The sequence below is a fragment of the Sorex fumeus genome, unplaced genomic scaffold (genome assembly GCF_029834395.1).
Source record: "Sorex fumeus unplaced genomic scaffold, SorFum_2.1 ptg000233l, whole genome shotgun sequence".
Classification (NCBI taxonomy): Eukaryota; Metazoa; Chordata; class Mammalia; order Eulipotyphla; family Soricidae; genus Sorex; species Sorex fumeus.
Genome location: NW_026606290.1, coordinates 2,416,374 through 2,435,053, shown reverse-complemented (window position 1 = coordinate 2,435,053; position 18,680 = coordinate 2,416,374). Strand labels below are relative to the sequence as shown.

General features: G+C 60.2%; 1 protein-coding gene across 1 annotated transcript; it reads right to left on the bottom strand.

The window, feature by feature from the left end:
- Positions 1-865: 865 nt before the first annotated feature.
- CERCAM (cerebral endothelial cell adhesion molecule) lies at positions 866-10,715 on the bottom strand. The gene is made up of 12 exons (XM_056108789.1): positions 10,504-10,715; positions 9,401-9,511; positions 9,194-9,311; positions 8,125-8,259; positions 7,439-7,643; positions 5,159-5,278; positions 4,882-4,958; positions 4,673-4,779; positions 3,233-3,365; positions 2,218-2,345; positions 1,873-2,076; positions 866-1,109 (listed from the first exon to the last, which is right to left on the bottom strand). Exons 1-12 carry the CDS (start codon positions 10,698-10,700, stop codon positions 866-868), a joined length of 1,779 nt encoding a protein of 592 aa, XP_055964764.1. The 5' UTR covers positions 10,701-10,715.
- Positions 10,716-18,680: the final 7,965 nt, after the last annotated feature.

Genomic DNA, 18,680 nt, shown 5'->3' with positions numbered 1-18,680 from the left:
ATAAACCAGGCAAAGGACATAAAGGAAAGAGAAAATATAGGATTCTTAGTTCTTGATGGAGTTGGGTGTGCCTCATGGGCACTGCTGTAGGAGTAGCTCAGTAAACCTTAGCTCCCTGCGGGAGGAGCAAGGACAACCCAGTGTTATCCAACAACATCCTAAGGGGGTGATGTCAGGTCTGACCTTCCCTCCTCTTCTGCCCCTCGGCACCCACAAAGAGACTCCACCATGAGTGGGGTGTAAAGTGCAAATCCCAGCGGGCTTTTATTGAGCACCTACTATGTACCGGGCACCCGGCACACGAGGGTCCTCCGCTCCCGCCCTGCCCGCTGGCCAGGCGTGGAGCTGGGGAGGAGCTGACATGGAGGTAGAGAGGGGGAGAATGGGGCTGGGCGGGCAGGTGTCTGGGGCAGAACCCCCTTCCCTCCACCCAGGCCCTGAGTCGGTGAGCCCAGCCCGTGTGCAAAGTGAGCAGGGCACTGCCTGAGTGCTGTGTCCGCACCCGGGACGGGGACGGAGCAGAGGGGTCAGGCCCCAGGTGGCGGCCAGCGGTCTCCAGTGCTGCTCCTAGATGTTTCCCGGCATCACCGCCTGGATGTGGAGACAGCAGAGGTGCAAAGAGAGAGCAGGGAGCAGTGCGGTATGACACAGTGACAGAGACAGAGGCACAGGGAGAGAACGAAGAGCTGTGGGAGGGCCTGGCAGCGCAGCCGGCCCTGTCCCATGCCCGAGCACAAGGGATTCCCGAGGGCAGAGCCAGGGTCAGCAGAGCTAGGGTCAGCCCTGAGCATCGCCGGTGTGGCCCCCAAACAGAACCCAAAACAGGACAGAACGAGCAGAAGACGGACAGAGGGAGAGGCAGCAGCTAGAGCTCGTCCCGGGGCCGGAGACCATGGCCCCCGCCGGCCAGGTCCAGGCGGGGGTCGCGCAGGGTCTTGTGGGAGCCGCTCCAGCTGACCAGGCGGCCACTGTCGTCGTCCCAGGCCGAGGAGGTCTCCGTGTCGCTGAGCCAGTCCGCGTCCCCGGCGTAATGGGTGGGCGCCGTGAGCAGTGGCCGGGCCGAGAAGGCCCGCAGGTCCCGTGGCCAGAAGTGGGCCTTGTACTGCTCGCTGAGTGGAGAGAGCACGGCTCAGGGGTGGGGGGCCTGCGTACCCCCAAACCACATGCCCTCTGAGCTGTCCCCATATACATGATGTGTGTGTGTGGGAGGGGGTGGGCTCTGGCAAACTCCCCGTGGTGTATTCAAGATGCCAAAACCCAGTAACAATGATGGGTCTCACTCCTGACCCTGAAAGAGCCTCGAATGTGGCACTTTCTAAAATCTCAGAGCTGGGGCTGGAGAGATAGCACAGCGGGTAGGGTGTTTGCCTTGCACACGTTCAACCCGGGTTCAATTCCCAGCGTCCCATATGGTCCCCTGAGCACTGCCAGGAGTAACTCCTGAGTGCAGAGCCAGGTATAACTCCTGTGCATTGCCGGGTATGACCCAGAAAAAGCAAAATAAATAAATAAATACATAAAATCTCAGGGCTAGGACGAAGGAGACGTTACTGGGGCCTGCTCAAGGCAATCGATGAACAACAGGATGACAGTGATACAGTGACACAGTGTGTGGGGGGGGAGGGGTCCTCTCCCACCCATTTTCCAGATGGGGAAATAGAGGCTGCAGACAAGGAAGTTATGTGACAAAAACCAGCTGGAATGTGTGTTTCCTCCCCCCCCCCCCCCATTCAACCCCCTGCTGTGGCCGGTCTGACTCAAGGGCTGGGCTGTGCCTGAGTGGGGGGGCCCGGAGCCTCCAACTTCTGTCTGCCCCACTGCCCGGAAGGGTTGGGGCGCATCCCGGGAGTCTCTGCAACCCCCCCGGCTCACTTAGGGTGCTGGTCAAACATGATGGGCAGAAATTCGTCCACAGGCAGCATGCGGTGCAGGGGCTTCGAGGCCAGCAGCTTGCGGGCGCCCGCCAGGCTCAGCGCGTAGGCCAGAGTCCAGTAGGAATAGCCGGCCACCACCAGGTGCGGGAGACCCTCCACGGCCTCTTCCTCCTCGGGGTTCACCTGCTTCCGGCCCAGGTAGCTGCAGACAAAGAGCAGGGGGCTTTGGGGGGTCACTGTGGGTGCCGGGGTCTCAGGGGACCCATCCCACAGACACAGGCCCGGGTGCGGAGGGCTCTCAGGGCACACGCAGGGGGCGGCGGCGGGTGGAGGGGGCACCTACATCAGGTCCCATGCCAACTGCTGCGTCTGCACCTCTGCCATCAGCTGCTCCAGCCGTGCCCGGAAGTTGCTCTCGAAGCGGACATCATCCTCGAACACCAGGACCTGGGTCAGGCCCCTGGACACCACCTGCGGAGCCCGGCGTTGGCGGGGGTGGGGGGTACTGAGATCGGGGATGTTCTGGGCACGGCCCCAGCCAGGGCTCCCTGACATCAGCCCCCACAGGGAGCTGACACCCAGACACTGGTTCCCCCGCTGGGAGGGTGGGGGTCTCAGGACCGAACCCAGGGTGGCCCCGTGTGGACCCGCAGGAAGACGGACCCCGGGGGCCATAGGCAGAGGAGACTCACGTCCCACCGTGTGGCCACACCAGCCAAGAAATGGCAGGACCAGGACCGACCCTCGTGCCCAGTTCCCGAACTTTCTCACTTGGTCTTGTTTGGTCTGGGTCTTGGTCAGCACCTCACCCCTGCGAGGCCAGTGCCTGCCACTGCGCCCCCAGCCCTACCCTCCAAGCTTGTTTGTTTGTTTGGGTCACACCCAGCGATGCTCAGGGGTTACTCCTGGCTTTGCACTAAGGAATTACTCCTGGTGGTGCTCAGGGGACCACATGGGATGCTGGGAATCAAACCCGGGTCGGCCATGTGCAAGGCAAACGCCCTACCCACTGTGCTATCGCTCCAGCCCCTCCCCTCTCCCTCCAGGCTTTAAAGGGGGTGGGGTGAGATGGGGGGACCTTTAGCCCCCAACACCCCGACACAAAAGCCCTTTAGGCGGCTGGAGAAATAAGGCAGTAGGGAGGGCACTGGGTTGGGTGCCCGGAACCCCAGATGGTCCCCTAAACCTTGGGACTCACCCCAGTCCTGCTTGAGTTTCACTGGGGGGTGGGCCGCACTCGGGGGTGCTGGGGGAGCCCCTCCATGCCTCCTCAATGGCCTGGGGAGCCACCCTCGCTGCCTGCTCACCTCCCGCCAACAGCAGGGCCCCCCGCGTCTCCCTCTTTGGGGTCCGCTCACCTCTTCCCACACGGAGTGGTGGCTCAGGAAGCAGCCCACCTCGCCCTTCGTGAGCGGGCGGCCCGAGTGGGGGTCCTGGTAGCCGGGGAGCAGCTCCACGCCCAGACGTCTCAGGGTGCTGCCGTTGAGCGTCCTGGGGGACGGGGTTACAGGGCAGTCAGGGCACCGCCCAGCAGTGCCTCTGGCTTGGGGTGGCCGAGGCCACAGCGACTGGACCCAGGGAGCCGAGCCACCTGGCGGGGGTGGGGGAGTGGGAGCATCCTGAGGGGGCAGCCCAGGGCAGATGTGGGGGTGACAGGAGGAAGGCCCTGGACGGACACCCAGCAGCGGAGGGGGCGCAGGGCAGGGAAAACGGCCAGCCGCAGGCTCACCTGACCTAGGAAAACCCACTGGGCTGGAGCCCAGCTGACCTGTCCCTCACCCCAAAGGGGCCGGAGCCACGGGGAGTGGGGATGAGGCTCAGCAGAGGAGCCCCCGAGTCTGTGCACCCCCATATGGGAAAACAGACAGACAGACACAAAGACATGCAAATAAACAAACACACCAAGAGGGGCCAGGAGGGGTTCAGCAGGCTGAGCGCTGCATGCAGGACCCCCGGGATCCACGCCCAGCACCACACGGTCCCCTAAGAAGAGCTGGGAGCAGTCACCAAGCAGGGCTGGGCCCCAAACCAAAACCGACAGAGAGAGGGCCGGAGCTTTAGTACAGCGGGGAGGGCATTTGCCTTGCATGCAGCCAACCTGGGTTCGATTCCCAGCATCCCATCGGGTCCCCTGAGCACCGCCAGGAGTAATTCCTGAGTGCCAAGCCAGGAGGAACCCCTGAGCATCACCGGGCATGACCCAAAAAAAGCAAAAAAAAAAAAATCACAAAGCCAACAGAGACGAGAGAGGACAAGGGCTAAGGCTGCCCTCCCGGGTCCCCTGAATACCCCGGCAGGTGCCGGAGCACAGAGCCAGGAGTAGCTGACACCCCCCCACCCCCCAGCACTGCTGGATGTGGCCCCAAATCCAAAACAGAAGAAGTTAAAGTCAAAGAGAGAGGGAAGGAGGAGGAGGAGACCCCAAAGGAAGCATAGCTCTCGGGGCTGGAGCAATAGCACAGCAGGGAGGGCATTTGTCTTACACACAGCCAACCCGGGTTCGATCCCCAGCATCCCATATGGTCCCCTGAGCACCCCCAGGAGTAATTTCTGAGCGCAGGGCTAGGAGTAACCACAGAGCATCACTGGGTGTGAGCCAAAAGGAAAAAAAAAAGAAGCGAAGCTTTTTGTGGCTGAGAGTAGGTCACTGGGAGGTGACCACAGGTCACTGCTGAGCTCAGGCCCCAGGACGGAATCCTGCGCTCTGCGCCCCCTGGTGGCCAGGCCCCATCAGTGCTGCAGTCAGCTGGGAACTGGAGGACCCCCCCCCCCCCATTCCCGGCCCCTGGGCACCTCACCGGCCATCCACAGCCTCCACCACCCGTGCCGCGATCTCCATCTCCCACAGGGAGCTCAGCATGCGCTGGCGGCGCTCGGGCCGACGGGCCAGGCTGATGACAAAGACCTGGAGGAGGAGGAGGCAGTGGGAGTCGCGGGGGGTGGATGGTCAGAGGCCCCCCGCGCCCCCTCGGGTCGCGTCCTGCATGCTGGACGGGGAGGCACTTACCTCATCAAACCCCATCTTGCTGGGCCTCTTCGGGGGCCGGGACACATGTGCCGAGGCCCACATGGGGGGCCCGTCCACTGCAGAGGAAGGCACCCCCTATCAGGAGCCATCGCTGGCCGGCAGCAGCCCCGGGGTCCCCGCTCCCCCTCGGCAGAGCACAGAACCCACCTGCCCCTGCAGTGGACCTGGGGAAACTGAAGCCCAGGGAAGGGGTAGAGGCAGGGGCGGGGGGGCCAACATTGCAGGGGGAGGTGGGAGGAGCCAGGCTGGGCCTCACCTAGGGACTCCAGGAGGAGGTGGATGAAGTTGACCCTCTCGTCCTCCAGGCCCTGGTGGGGGCCCGCAGGCACATTCATGTAGCCGTATCTCTGCTCGTTGCATAAGTGAACCGAGACCCCTGGGGAGAGGGGAGATGATGCAACAGGTGGGGGGCGTCCTAGCCTCAGCTGAGTGTCCCGAGAACCCACCCCCCGCCAGGGAGAGGGGAGATGAAGCAATGCGTGGGGGGCGTCCCAGGCTCAGTTGAATGTCCTGAAGTGAGTGAGGAAGGTTCTGGCCTGAATGCACACGACCCTCTCCCTGCAAGGGTCCTTCCTTCCTTCAACAGACCCGGGGCTCCTATGCCCCCCGCACTGCGGGGGTTGCAGACAGGCTCAGCCCACTTGCTGTCTCTCCCACCTCTTCCCATCACCCTGCCTTGTGCAGACCGCCCCCCAGCATCCCTGCAGGCCCCAATCTGCCCTGTAGCAAACCCGAGTGCAGTGCTGGACTCTCATGGGAGCAGCCTGGGAACCCGAGTCCAGGCCGGGGGCTCTGTGGCCACGTCACACGTCCGTCCCTGGCCCTTCCTCCTTCCTGACCTGACCTTCAGCTACACCTATTTGCAGAGGCTGAACCCGCTCACCCTGGTGCAGGCCCAAAGCAGGGGAAACTGAGCGTCACCCCCAAGGTCCCATCTCGGGGCTGACGGACCGGGCGAGTGGGCACGGGGCCCCCAGCAGGGGACGCGGACGCTTCGCTGCCTCACAGTTCCCTCCACTTTCTAATCATCTCTTTTCTGGTTTGGGGGTCAAACCTGGCAGTGCTCGGGGATCACGTCCAGCGTGTTGCTCTGGGGTCGCCCTCACAGTGCAAAAACCACCACACGGTTGGGGGGCCGGAGCAATAGCACAGCGGGGAGGGAGTTTGCCTTGCACGCGGCCGACCCGGGTTCAATTCCCAGCATCCCATAGGGTCCTCCAAGCACTGCCAGGAGTGATTCCTGAGTGCACAGCCAGGAGTAACCCCTGAGCATCGCCGGGTGTGACCAAAAAAAAAAAAAAAAACCACCACACGACTCCAGGGACCAGACCCTGTCCTCCTGCGGGCAGCGCGTGCATTGGCCTCTGAGTGCTCCCTCGGACCCGCCCACTCCTCCTGGAACACAAACAGCGGGTGCAGGGGGCCTGGGACCCTGGGGACCACGCCGAGGCCCTGCATGGCACCACCTGGGCACCGCTGTCTGCCCTCACCCCACCTGCCCCCACCTCAGAATCCCATCTGCACCCACCGCGCCTGCTCAAGGTCGCCGCCTCCTGGTCTCCATCACTTCCAGCCCCATGAAATGCCCCCACCACTAGGTCCTCCCCCATCCACCCCTCCCACAGCCCTGCACGGGACCCCCGGTCTCACTGGGCCACCCCTCAGCCCCTGCACATTAGTCTCTGTCTTGGGGAACCGACTGACCTCCCCACTTTCTTGGGGCAACAGGCTGAGCTCCCTGCACCTGGGAGGCCTGGGTTTGATCCCTGAAACCACATGGTCTCCTAGAGTCGCGCTAGGCTGAGACCCTTGAGCACCAAACCGGGAGTAGCACCTAAGCACTGTTGGGTACAAAACCCAAAACCCAAAAGTAAATGGGAAAAATCAAAGCAAATGACTGGAGTGATATTCCCAGAGTGGATCCAGTCCACGGGGCTACTGCTTACCATTCTGAGGAGAGCAGAGGCCTGCTGGGCGGGTCCACCAGGTGAGCACCTGCCCACCTTCACGGGCCTGGTCTGCCCCTACCTCCCCCACACCCGCCCATTGCTTACTGTGCTCCTGCCTCTGCTCCCTGCTACCTCAGGGCCTTTGCACCTGCTGGCCCCAGAGCCTGAAATGCTCCTTCTCATTATGCGTGCCTTGCTAATGCCTGCAACATGCCTGAGATCCAGCACCCAGGGTCCCCTCCTCCAGGAAGGCTCCCCGGACTCAAAGCACCTGGAACTCTTAGTGGTACACTAAGTCGCTGAGTTGTGGGACCTCTGAGGGCACCGGACAGGCCCCAGGAGGACAGGGCTGGGTTTTCCTCACTACTGTCTTCCCAGGCCCCGAGGCATGCCAGTGTTCCCAAGCACATGTTAGATGCAGCGGTGGGGAAGGACTGGGGGGGGGGGGGGGGGACAGGCAGAGGAAGGACATGCTCAGATGCTCAGGGTGGGTGAGGGCGGCTGGAGTGGAACCGCTGCCAAGTAGGAAGGGTGTGCAGGAGGGAAGGGGGAACAGCACAGATGGAGGCCCAGAGGCTCCTCCTCACCAGCCGCCTGGCAGGCATAGGCGAAGACAATGATGTCGTCGAAGGGCCAGGTGTAGTTGGGGTGCGGGGGATAGAAGGCGAGCCGGTCCGCCCCCTCGGCCCGCAGGGACAACAGGAAGGTTGAGTGCACCATGGGCACCTGGAAACAGCCCCGGCGCTGGCGGTTCTTGGTGGGGAAGTACTCGGCCGTGCGTCGGTAGTAGCCCTAGGGAAGGGCAGGCCTCTGGGCTCTGCAGTCCCCCTTGCTGCCCCCCACAGGTCCCCCCCGACCCGGGCCAATGACTCCCAAACCATGGCCCCGAGCGCCAGTACAGCAGGGAGGGCGTTAGCCTCGCACAGGGCGACCCAGGTTCGATCCCCACAGCACCATATAGAGTCTCCCCGATGCCCACCAGGAGTCGGCCCTGAGCACTGCAGGGTGTGGTTCCCCTCCCAAAAAAAACAAAACAAAACACATGGGCGGGAGTCATAGTACAGCGGGGAGGGCGTTTGCCTTGCACACGCCGACCCAGGTTTGATCCCCGGCATCCCATAGGGTCCCCCGAGCACAGCCAGGAGGAATTCCTGAGTGTAGAGCCAGGAATGACCCCTGAGCATGGCTGAGTGTGACACACACACACCCTCCCCCAGGGAAAAAAAAAAAAAGCAAACCCAAGAGACTCTGATGACGCCCTTTTCAGCCTCACCTGCGGGGTGATCCCACACCAGAAGTTGGAGTAGTAGGTCTGTGAGTCCAACATGGGCGCCACCACGGGGAGGCCCCGGCCCACAAGCAGCCGCAGTGTCTGGGGGTTGGTCAGGATGTTGTCTGTGTCTGCAAACTTGGGGGTGGGGGGAAGCGTGGCTAGTCCCAGCCTGCTCGGGTGGCAGTACCCCAACCCATGTGCCACAGGGACCCGCCCAGACTGTCTGAGAGGGAGGGAGGGAGGGAGGGAAGGCCAGAGCCCCGGGAGATGGCAGGTAGTGACAGGCGCTTGCCTTGCGTGCAGCTGATGCGGGTTCCCGCAGCGCACAGAGGGTCCCCCTTGAGCCTGCCATGATTAATCCCTGAGCACTGAGCCAGGAGTAAGCCCTGAATACTACCAGGTGTGGCAGAAGGGAGGAAGGGAAGGAGAGAAGGAGGGACGGAGGAAGGAAGAGAGGAAGGGAAGTAATATCCCTAACATCCCGCCCAGCAGAGATCAGACCTAGGCCGCATCTTTAAGGACCACCGAGACCCTACCCACTTTGGGAACAGGCCCAGAGCTGTTTCAGGCCAGGCATGGAGCTCAGCCATACAGTGCTCTCTCTGCAAGTGTGAGATTCTAGGTTCAGTCCCTGACATCTTACATGCACGCGTGTGCACTCACACACATGCATGCACACACATGCATATGTACACACACAGATACGCACATGCGCGCGCGCACGTACACACACACACACACACACACACACACACACACACACAGAGCTCAGCGGTACTGGTCCACACTCTGGCCGAGGTGCAGGCATAGAGACCTTGGGGGCTCCGTCCGGCTCAGAGACCCAGCTCAGCGCAGCTCCCAGCACACACCTAAGTGCTCCGTGTCGGAGCTGGGTGGGTTCTGTTCCAGGGAGCCCCCTCCCAGCGGTGTCTGGGGGGCTCAGCCCTGGGCCTGGCGGTCCGAGAGCGAGCATGGCAGGCTCAGGCTGGGCTCTCAGCCCGACTGGCCTATGGGATCCGGGGCCCCACCGCACCCCTGAGAAACCTGGCCCTCAGTCGGAGCCTCTCACCAGGATGTAGTCGGCCCCCCAGCGCCTGGCGAAGGTCAACGCCTCCTGCTTCAGCTCCATCAGAAACTGGTACCGCTCTTTGGTCCAGTGCTTGGGACCCTGTTCGTCTGGGTAGGCCCTGGGGGACAGAGAGATGAGGGGATGCGCGCTGAAGGTCTGAGGGCCCCGGCTGCCTGCCAGTGCTCCCCACCTTCCCCGGATCCCCACCTGGGCGCCCCCTCGGGCCTCCAGACCACAGCTGCGTAGTCAGGGCCCACGGCAGCCAGCCACTCATGCAGCATCTCCGTCGTGTTGTCTACATTGTGGTCTGTGGCACACCTGCAGGCACAGGGGAACAGAAAGGTGAGAGGGGTGACCCCGGATTGGCAGCAAAGCCCCTGAGCTGGACCTGAACTCCCCAGCACCCGGGCTGCGTGATGAAGGGGATCAGGCAGGGGGGGTACTGCAGCCCCCCAGAATGCTGTGTGACTCTACCCCGCCCCAGCCCTCTCTGGGCTCTGCACCCCACTTCAGTGCTCTGGGCTGTCCTGCCCAGGCCAGGGTGCTGAGAGAGCAGCCTATGAGTGGCCAGAGCAGGTGATACAAACCCAGGACAGGTCTCAGGTCTGTGGCTTCACCCCCTCCCGGTGGCACCGTCCCAGGTGGGCTGGGCCCATGGGAGACAGAGATGCATTCGCCTCGGCGCCACAGCGACAGACAGTGGGTCCCAGCCCCACCCAGCGTGGCCCCCGCGAGTGCAGCGCCTGTGTCCTCAAGGAGGCCCCAGTCTCAGGCGAGGCTGCCCCTTTAAGCCAGCGCCCAGCCCCAGCCCTAAGTGCGTGTCAGGTCCCAGGGAGGAAACCCAGAGGCTCCCAAATTGGCCCTTGTGGGCAGCGACAGCTCCACCCGCCAGGGCAGTGCGGCCGGGCGGCCCATGAGGGTCGTGGCCACCTCGCGACCTCAGCCCCAGCCCCTCCCTGTTCTAGGTCACACTTGGCCTCCTCGGATCCCGCTGAAGGTCCGGCCCAGACCCAGAGGCTCCAGCCGGCCGCGCAGGGGGGAGGGGGACTGAGGCCCCTGCAACGGGGCAGGGATGCCCGGGACTGACAGCACGCCGGAGGGGCTCTCCAGGGACCCCAGGCTTGCCACGTGGGACCACCCCCCCCCCCCCGGGGTGGCGGGCCAGGCGAGCCCAGCGCAGGCCCCGGGTCTGGATGCCCGGCTGCGGGCGCGGGGCGCGGGCCCGGCCGGTTCCCCCAAGCTGTCAGGGGCGCGTGTGCAGGCCAGGGGGGGTCCCCCGCGGGGGTCCGTGCGCGCCCCGGGTCTCTCACCACACGGCCAGCCGGGCCCGCGGGTAGTCCAGCCGCTCCAGCGCGCCCAGGTAGTGGGGCAGGGAGTGCTCGGCATTGCGGGCCACGACGGCGAGCACCACGGCGGGCAGCTGCGGCTCGGCCACACCCGCAGCCGCCAGCCGCGGCCCCAGCAGGAGCAGCAGCGGGAGCAGCGGGGCGGCGCGGGCAGCGCGCATGGCGGGGTCCGGGGCGGCGGCGCCCGGGGCGCGGGGCTCTGGGCGCGGCGGGGCCCGGGCCGGTGGGCGGGGCCCGGGCCAGTGGGCGGGGACTGGTGGGCGGGGCTCTGAGGGAGAAAGTCACGGCTCTTGCCCGATGGGCGTGGTCTCACGTGGGCGTGGTCTCTCGGGTGGGCGGGGCCTTGAGCGAGGGGCGGGGCCTGAAGGCTGGCTGGGGCAAGGGGAGTGGAATCCCCCAACTCTGGCCTCCCACTCCCCTCGCCCTTACGCGTGGGTTCTCAAGTGTCCTCTCTACCCGGGTCTCGGCGACCTGTCCCAGCGCGGCCCAGGAGTAGCCACGCCCCCTCCGCCAGCGGGCTGGCCCCCTGCAGGGATGAAGGGGGGCCGGGTTGGGGGGGTTCGGCGGGGCGGGGCTCGGGGGCCGGCCTCGCTCCGGCGTCTGAGACTCGGACTCTGACCCGCTGAGCGCTCCAGGGCCCAGAATCAGGCTGACCGCGCGCCCGCCGCCCTGAGCTCCGATGCCCTGACCCCGCCTTGCCACCCTTGGGCCTTCACCGTCCAGCCCGGGGGTCGCTGTCCACCTCCCCTGGTTCCCGGGCCGCCCTTCCCTGCTCTCGGACGCCCCCTGGCAGGCCCGGACGGAACTTCGAGGCCCCAAGCTTCACTCACAGAGCGCGGGTCTGGCCTCAGTCCTGCGAGGAGCAAAGCCCATGTTTATATATTTTTTGTTTGTTTGTTTTTGGTTTTGGTTTTTTTTTTTTGCTTTTTTTGGGTCACACCCGGCGATGCACAGGAGTTACACCTGGTTCATGCACTCAGGAATTACTCTTGGCGGTGGTGCTCGGGGGACCATATGGGATGCTGGGAATCGAACCTAGGTCAACTGCGTGCAAGGCAAACGCCCTACCCGCTGTGCTATTGCTCCAGCCCCTGTTCGTTTGTTTTTTTGCTTTTTTGGGTCACACCCAGCGATACTCAGGGGGCTACTCCTGGCTCTGCACTCAGGAGTTACTCCTGGCGGTGCTCAGGGGACCATATGAGATGCTGGAAATTGAACCTGGGTCTGCCGCGTGCAAGGCAAACGCCTACCTGCTGTGCTATCGCTCCAGCCGCGCAAAGCTCATGTTTAGACTGTGCGGAACTAGGGTGCGCCCCAGAAAACCAGAAAAGCGGCAGGGCCTGGAGGCCCTAGAACCGCGGTCCATCTGGGGACTGGAAGCAGCCCTAGCCTTAGACCACTCTCTGCGGGCGGTCCCCGGCTCCGCTGGGGTGCAAATACCCCGCCACCACCCACCACCATCTCCTCGGGTCAAAGCAAAGGCCTTTGGCGCTTTCCTGTCCAGAGCCTGGCACACAGGGCCCATTCCTCAGCGGGCCAGGCCCCTGGACAAGATGGCAGGCTCCCCGAATTCAAGGTCCGCTGTCCCCGCTGTCCCTGGCACCTCTGGGGGCACTTCAGCTGCTGTCCAAGGTCAGGGACACGGTAGCCTGTGCACAGTCTCACTGATGGTGGAGGCAGGGGCTGAACTTACCTTGCAGTGGTGTCTTCTGTGGGGCATGGTGGGGAATCCCTCTCCAGCCAGCTGCCGAGGTCCCCAGACCTCAGTCGAAGCTTCCAGGCTGAGCCGCTTCCCGCCACTGGCCTGCAATGGAAGTCCAAAGGCTGAGGCAGGGGCTGGAGCAATAGCACAGTGGGTAGGGCTTTTGCCTTGCAAGCAGCCAAACCGAGTTCGATTCCCAGCATCCCATAAGGTCCCCTGAGCACCGCCAGGGGAGATTCCTGAGTGCAGAGCCAGGAGTAACCCCTGTGCATCGCTGGGTGTGACCCAAAAAGAAAAAAAAAAAAGGCTGAGGCAGGAACCAGAGAAACAGGACAGCAGGAAGGGCTTTGCCTTACATGCGGCCCACCCAGGTTCCATCCCCAGCATCCCACAGGGCCCCCAGGGCCTGCCAGGAGTGATTCCTGAGTGCAGAGCCCTAATCACCAAGCACCCCCGGCTCCAGAAGGGGCTTCCCTTCCTTAACGTCATGCTTACACATTTGGGGAGTCCCCCACCCCAGCACCTTCCTCGTTGAGTCTGGGGCCACCTCAGCAGGGCTGGAGGCCTGCTCTGCTCTCTGCCACATGGTGCCACCCTCATGCGAAGCCTGTGCTCCTCCCCCGCCCCTCTTCCTCCTTTATGTTTGATGGGGAGCCACACCCAGCAGTGCTCAGGGGTTATACCTGGCAGTGCTCAGGGGACCATCTGGGAGGCTGGTGAACAAACCCAGTTGGCCGCGTGCAAGGCAAACACCCCAATGCTCTGTACTATCCTCTGGTCTCCTCCTCCTTTCTGAAGAAAAGCGTACCCTGCCATCCCCTGACCACCTGGAGCTTACCTCCAGCCTCCAGCACTCCCTCAGTGGCCCCATCCACCTGGTTGTCACTGCAGGGGGGACTGCACCTCACCAGGGACCCTCCCCACCCCCCAACCCCCCACCCGGCTCCAGGAAGCTGTCTCCCTGCCCTGTGGAACTCACCTCTCCCTCTTTTGCACCCTGCCACATTCCAATGACTTCAATCTTCAAACGTAGAGCACTTGTCCTGCTCGCAGCTGACCCATGGTCAGTCCCCGGAGCCCGGCTGGGAAGCAGCGCTGAGCTCAGAGCCAGTAGCATGGTCAGGTAAGGCCTAAAAATGAACAACAACAACAAAAAAAAAACGCTGTGGACACCTAACAGCCCACAACCCCCAGATACAGCCTTGTCTCTTTCCAACCTCCGGGAAGGATCTAGGCTTTGCTCCCTGTCTCTTGCTCATGGTCACTGGGACATGCACAGATGTGTAAACACACACACACACACACACAGGCACGGAATGCTCACACATGCACACATGCACACAGCTGGCTACAGTGAGACCCAAAGTCCTCCTGGCCACTCCCCCAAAAGCCACTCCTGTTCATCCCAGAACAAACTGGCAAACAAACTGGGGTTTCAGTCCAAAACTGAACCCCAAAGGGGCTGGAGCACAGCGGGTAGGGCGTTTGCCTTGCACACGGCCGACCCGGTTTCGATTCCCAGCATCCCATAGGGTCCCCCAAGCACTGCCAGGAGTGATTCCTTAGTGCAGAGCCAGGAGTAACCCCTGAGCATCAGCTGGGTATGACCCAAAAAGCAAAACAATCAAAAACAAAAGAAAATTGAACCCCAAAACCTGCTTCCCCTCTGCTAGCCTTCCTGCAGGTAAGGACACGCTGTGCGTAAGGGCCTCACACAGAGGGCTGACTATGGACAAAGTTGCACTCCCCGGAGCGATGGTGACCCCTGCGCGGGGGCCCCTGGCTCTCAGGACTGTCACCTGCTGGTGGTGTTAGATCCCTCCCGGGGCACTCTCTCTGGAAGCCATTCTGCACACACCCTTCAAGACTTTTCTTTCTTTTGTGAGGGGTGTGTATGTGTGTCGGGCCACGCCCGGTGACTCCTGGTTCTGCACGCAGGAATCACTCTTGACACTGCTCAGAATCAGTGCTCAGGATTCTGGTGATCAAACCCAGGTTAGCCATGTGCAAAGCCTTATCTGCTGTGTTATCTCTCAGTCCCCTTCAGGCCCTTTCTAAAGTGCTCAAGTTGGGGCTGGAATAACAGCACAGTGAGTAGGGCGTTTGCCTTGTATGCAGCCAACCCAGGTTCGATTCTCAGCATCCCATAGGGTCCCCCAAGCACTGCCAGGAGTAATTCCTGAGTGTAGTTCTAGGAGTAACCCCTGTGCATCACCGGATGTGACCAAAAATGCAAAATCAATCAATCAATCAAGTGCTCAAGTCAACACCTTTGGGGGCTGCCCTCTTGAGTGTTTACCCATGGAGAGCACAGACCCCTCACAGAGCAACGTGGCCTCCGGGCCTGCCCCTGGTGGCCCCTGCCCTGCAAACCGTGTAACGTGCCAGGCTGGGGAACTTCGCCACATTTTTTGTTTTGTTTTGTTCTTTGCTTTGGAGCCACATCTGGAGATGCTCCGGAGTTACTCCTGCCTCTGACTCAGGAATTATTCCTGGAGGACTCAGGGGACCATGTAGGATGCTGGGGATTGGACCTGGGCCGGCCTTGTGCAAGGTGAATGCCCTCCCCACTGTGCTATCATGTTGACCCCTTCTCTACATCTTTTCTGTGTGTGACTGCGTCAGCGTGTCTCTTCCTTGGGGACTGCTACAGGCCTTCTGGCCTCAGCATCCACTTCTCTTCTCTGATCAGGCCTCCCCGATGTCTCATCTAGGGAATGTGGGGTATCGCCTCAACATCATGCAGCAGGTATTTTTTTTTCTTTTTGGGTCACACCTGGAGATGCCCAGGGGTTTCTCCTGGCTCATGCATGCACTCAGGAATTACTCCTGGCGGTGCTCGGGGATCATATGGGATGCTGGATATCGAACCTGGCTTGGCCGTGTGCAAGGCAAACGCCCTCCCCGCTGTGCTATCGCTCCAGCCCCAATATGCAGCAGGTATTGATCGAGCCCTGCTCCCTGGATCCCCAGTACCAATACCTTCCAGGGACTGGGGACTGGGGACATAGAGGGACAAGGTGGGGTCCTTAGGGCTCTCACCTTTCGGGGAGGGGAGCAAATGGGAAACCGGCTGACCGACCCGGAAATGGTTTCTGGCAGTGGGGAGTACTCAAGTAGGAGCTCCCATGAGCAGGCTAGCTGGGTGGGCCGCAGTGCCAGGAGGAGGTCACAGAGGCCAAAGGTGCCAATCTAGTGTGTGGTAGCAGTTGGAACCAGCATTCCAGCTCCTGGGCACCTCCGGGCACGGTCCCTGAGCACAGAACCAGGCATAGCCGCAGAGTAAGGTCTCTTCCCAAAGCGACATGGGCTGGGCTGGCAAGGTAGGAACCCTGGGATGGTCCTTGCATGAAGCCAGCCTGGATTTGATCCCTTGAGACCCACATGGTCTCCCAAGCCCTTGCAAGAATGACCTCTGAGGGGCTGGAGCGATAGCACAGCAGGTAGGGCATTTGCCTTGCATGCGGCCGACCCAGGTTCAATTCCCAGCATCCCATATGGTCCCTCGAGTATACCAGGAGTAATTCCTGAGTGCAGAGCCAGGAGTAACCCCTGTGCATTGCCAGGTGTGACCCAGAAAACAAAAAAGCAAAAAAAAAAAAAAGAATGACCCCTGAGCACAGGGGAAAAAAACACTGCATTGTAGTACTGTCCTCCCGTTGTTCATCAATTTGCTCGAGTGGGCCCAGTAACGTCTCCATTGTGAGACTTGTTATTACTGTGTTTGGCATATCGAATACATCACGGGAGCTTGCCAAGGCTTGCTGGGCTCTCTCAGAGGAACGGAGGAATCAAACCTGGCTTGGCCAGGCCGGCTGCGCGCAAGGCAAACACCCTACTGCTGTGCTATCGCTCCAGATGAGAAAAAAAAAAAAAAGCCGGGGAAGAAGAATGTTCTATGGGTTGAAAAAGGTGGGGTCTGTGGAGGACACAAGCCATCATGCAGGCAGGAACCCGGGGCCTCCTCATGCAAAGCTTGTGTTCTCCTGCTGAGTTTCAATCCCGCTCAGCAGAAATTTGATTTCATTCTGGGAGCTTTGGGCCCCGTCCAGGTTCTTTGCTCAGGAGTGACCCCTGGTGGTGCTGAAGAGATGATGCTGGGGATGGAACCAGGGTCAGCAGTGAGCATGACAAGCATCTTACTCCTGGACTATTTATTTTTAATTAGAAGGGCCACCCCCAGCAGCCTAGTGGCACACATAGGGGCCACAGTCAGTGATCAGGGCTGTGCATATGCTCACCCCCTGCATCCCATCCCCAGGACAATTTTGATTTTTTTTTTTTTTCTCTTTGGGTCATACCAGTGATGCTCAGGGGTTAGTCCTGGCTCTGCACTCAGGAATCACTCCTGTTGGTGCTCAGGGGACCCTTTCAATGCTGGGGATTGAACTCAGGTCAGCTGTGGGCAAGACAAACACCCTCCCTGCTATGCTATCACTAGGCTATGCTATCCTGCTACACTATCACATTGTGATATGATATCACAATGACCTTTTTTTTTTAATGTGTTAGTAGTAGAGAAGTGAGTAAGTAGGAAAGTAGAGAAGTAGAGAAATGGTATGATTTTTCTTTTAAAATTGTTGCTTTTGGGGCAGGAGCAATAGTACAGCAGATAGGGCGTTTGCCTTGCATGCTGCCAATCCAAGGTTCAGTCCTTGTCATCCCAAATGGTCCCCTAAGCACTGCCAGAAGTAATTCCTGAGTCCAGAGCTAGGAGTAAGCCCTGAGTACTGCTGGGGATGACTCCAAAATGAAAACAAAAAATATTGCTTGGAGGGGGCAAAGCTATAGTAGAATGGGGAGGGTACTTGCCTTGCATACGGCTGACCTATGTTCAATCTTGGCACCTCTTACACCCCAACACCATCAAGAGTCATCCCTGAGGGGCCAGACTGATAGTACAGCAGGGAAGGCATTTGCCTTGCATGCGGCTAACCCAGATTTGATTCCCGGCATCCCATATGGTCCCCTGAGCACCACCAGGAGTAATTCTTGAATGCAGAGCCAGGAGAAACCTCTGAACACTGCTGGGCATGACCCAAAAAGTCAAAACCTAGTGATTCCTGAGCACCACCGAGTGTGGTCCAAAAACAAAAACAAATCATTGCTTTGGCGACACACCTCCACGTTCCGGGGAAAGGGTCTGTCCAGACCTCCTTGGGGTGTGCATCTTGCTTCTCACTCTGGAGATGCCCAGTTCTCTCTCTAGCGTGTATCTCTTGCGCCCCTTTATTTCCCAAATAAATTTGTTTTAAATACATACACACTCATATACACACACACATGTATACATATATATAAATATAAATACGGCTGATCAGGGTGAGTGGGGTTTGATCCTCAGCCCCTCATCCTCTCAGGAGTGATCCCTGAGTGTAGAGACAGGAGTAAGCCCTGAGCACAGCCAGGTGTGGCCAAAAATTTAAATAAATGAATGCAAAATATTGCTGTGGGCCAGAGGAATAATTCAACAAGCTAAAGCAGATGCTTTGCTTAAGGTCCAAAGTTTGATCCCTCACCCACATGGTCTTTTTTTTTTTTTTGGCACACCAGTGGTGATTAAGGCTTACTCCTGGCTCTTCACTCAGGGATCACTCCTGGTGGGCTTGGGAGACCATCTGGGGTGCCAGGGATGGAACCCAGGTCAGCTGCATGCAAGGCAAGTGCCCTTCCCACTATTCTATCTCTCTGGCCCCCGCCACTGGCTCTGGTGCCCTTTCACCTCCGAGTCCCACAGAACCGAGGAGGTAGAAAACAATAATAATAAAGGATTAGAGAGGGACTGGAGCAATAGCACAGTGGATAGGGCGTTTGCCTTGCACGCAGCCCGACCTGGGTTCGATTCCCAGCATCCCATAGGGTCCCCCGAGCACCTCCAGGAGTAATTCGAGTGCAGAGCCAGGAGGAACCCCTGAGCATCACTGAGTGTGACCCCAAAAAAGAAAAAAATAAATAAATAAAGGACTAGAGAACTAACGCCGAGGTTAAGGTGCTTGCCCTGCGTGCAGCCAACTCAGGTACAAAGTCCCCAGAACTGCATGGTCCCCTAGCAGTGCTGGGAGTGAGCCCCGAACACAGAGCTGGGAGTACCCTCTGAGCACTGACAGGTATGGTTTCCTAAACCCAAATAAACATATCATAAAAATAGAGGAATAATTATTTTTTCCAGGCGTGGGGGTGGGGTGGGAACTGTGGCAGCAGGCATCTGGTATTTTTTTTCAGACTTTTTTTTTTTTGAGGGGGGAGGGAGTTTGGTCACATCTGGAGCTTCTCAGGACTTACTCCTGGCTCTGCTCTCAGGGATTACTCCTGGTGGTGCAAGGGGACCTTACGGGGTACCGGGGATCGAACCTTGCAAGATAAGTGCCCTACTGGCTGTACTATCACTCTGGCCCCAATAGAGAAATAATTAAAAAATTTGAACTATTGAAAAAAACAA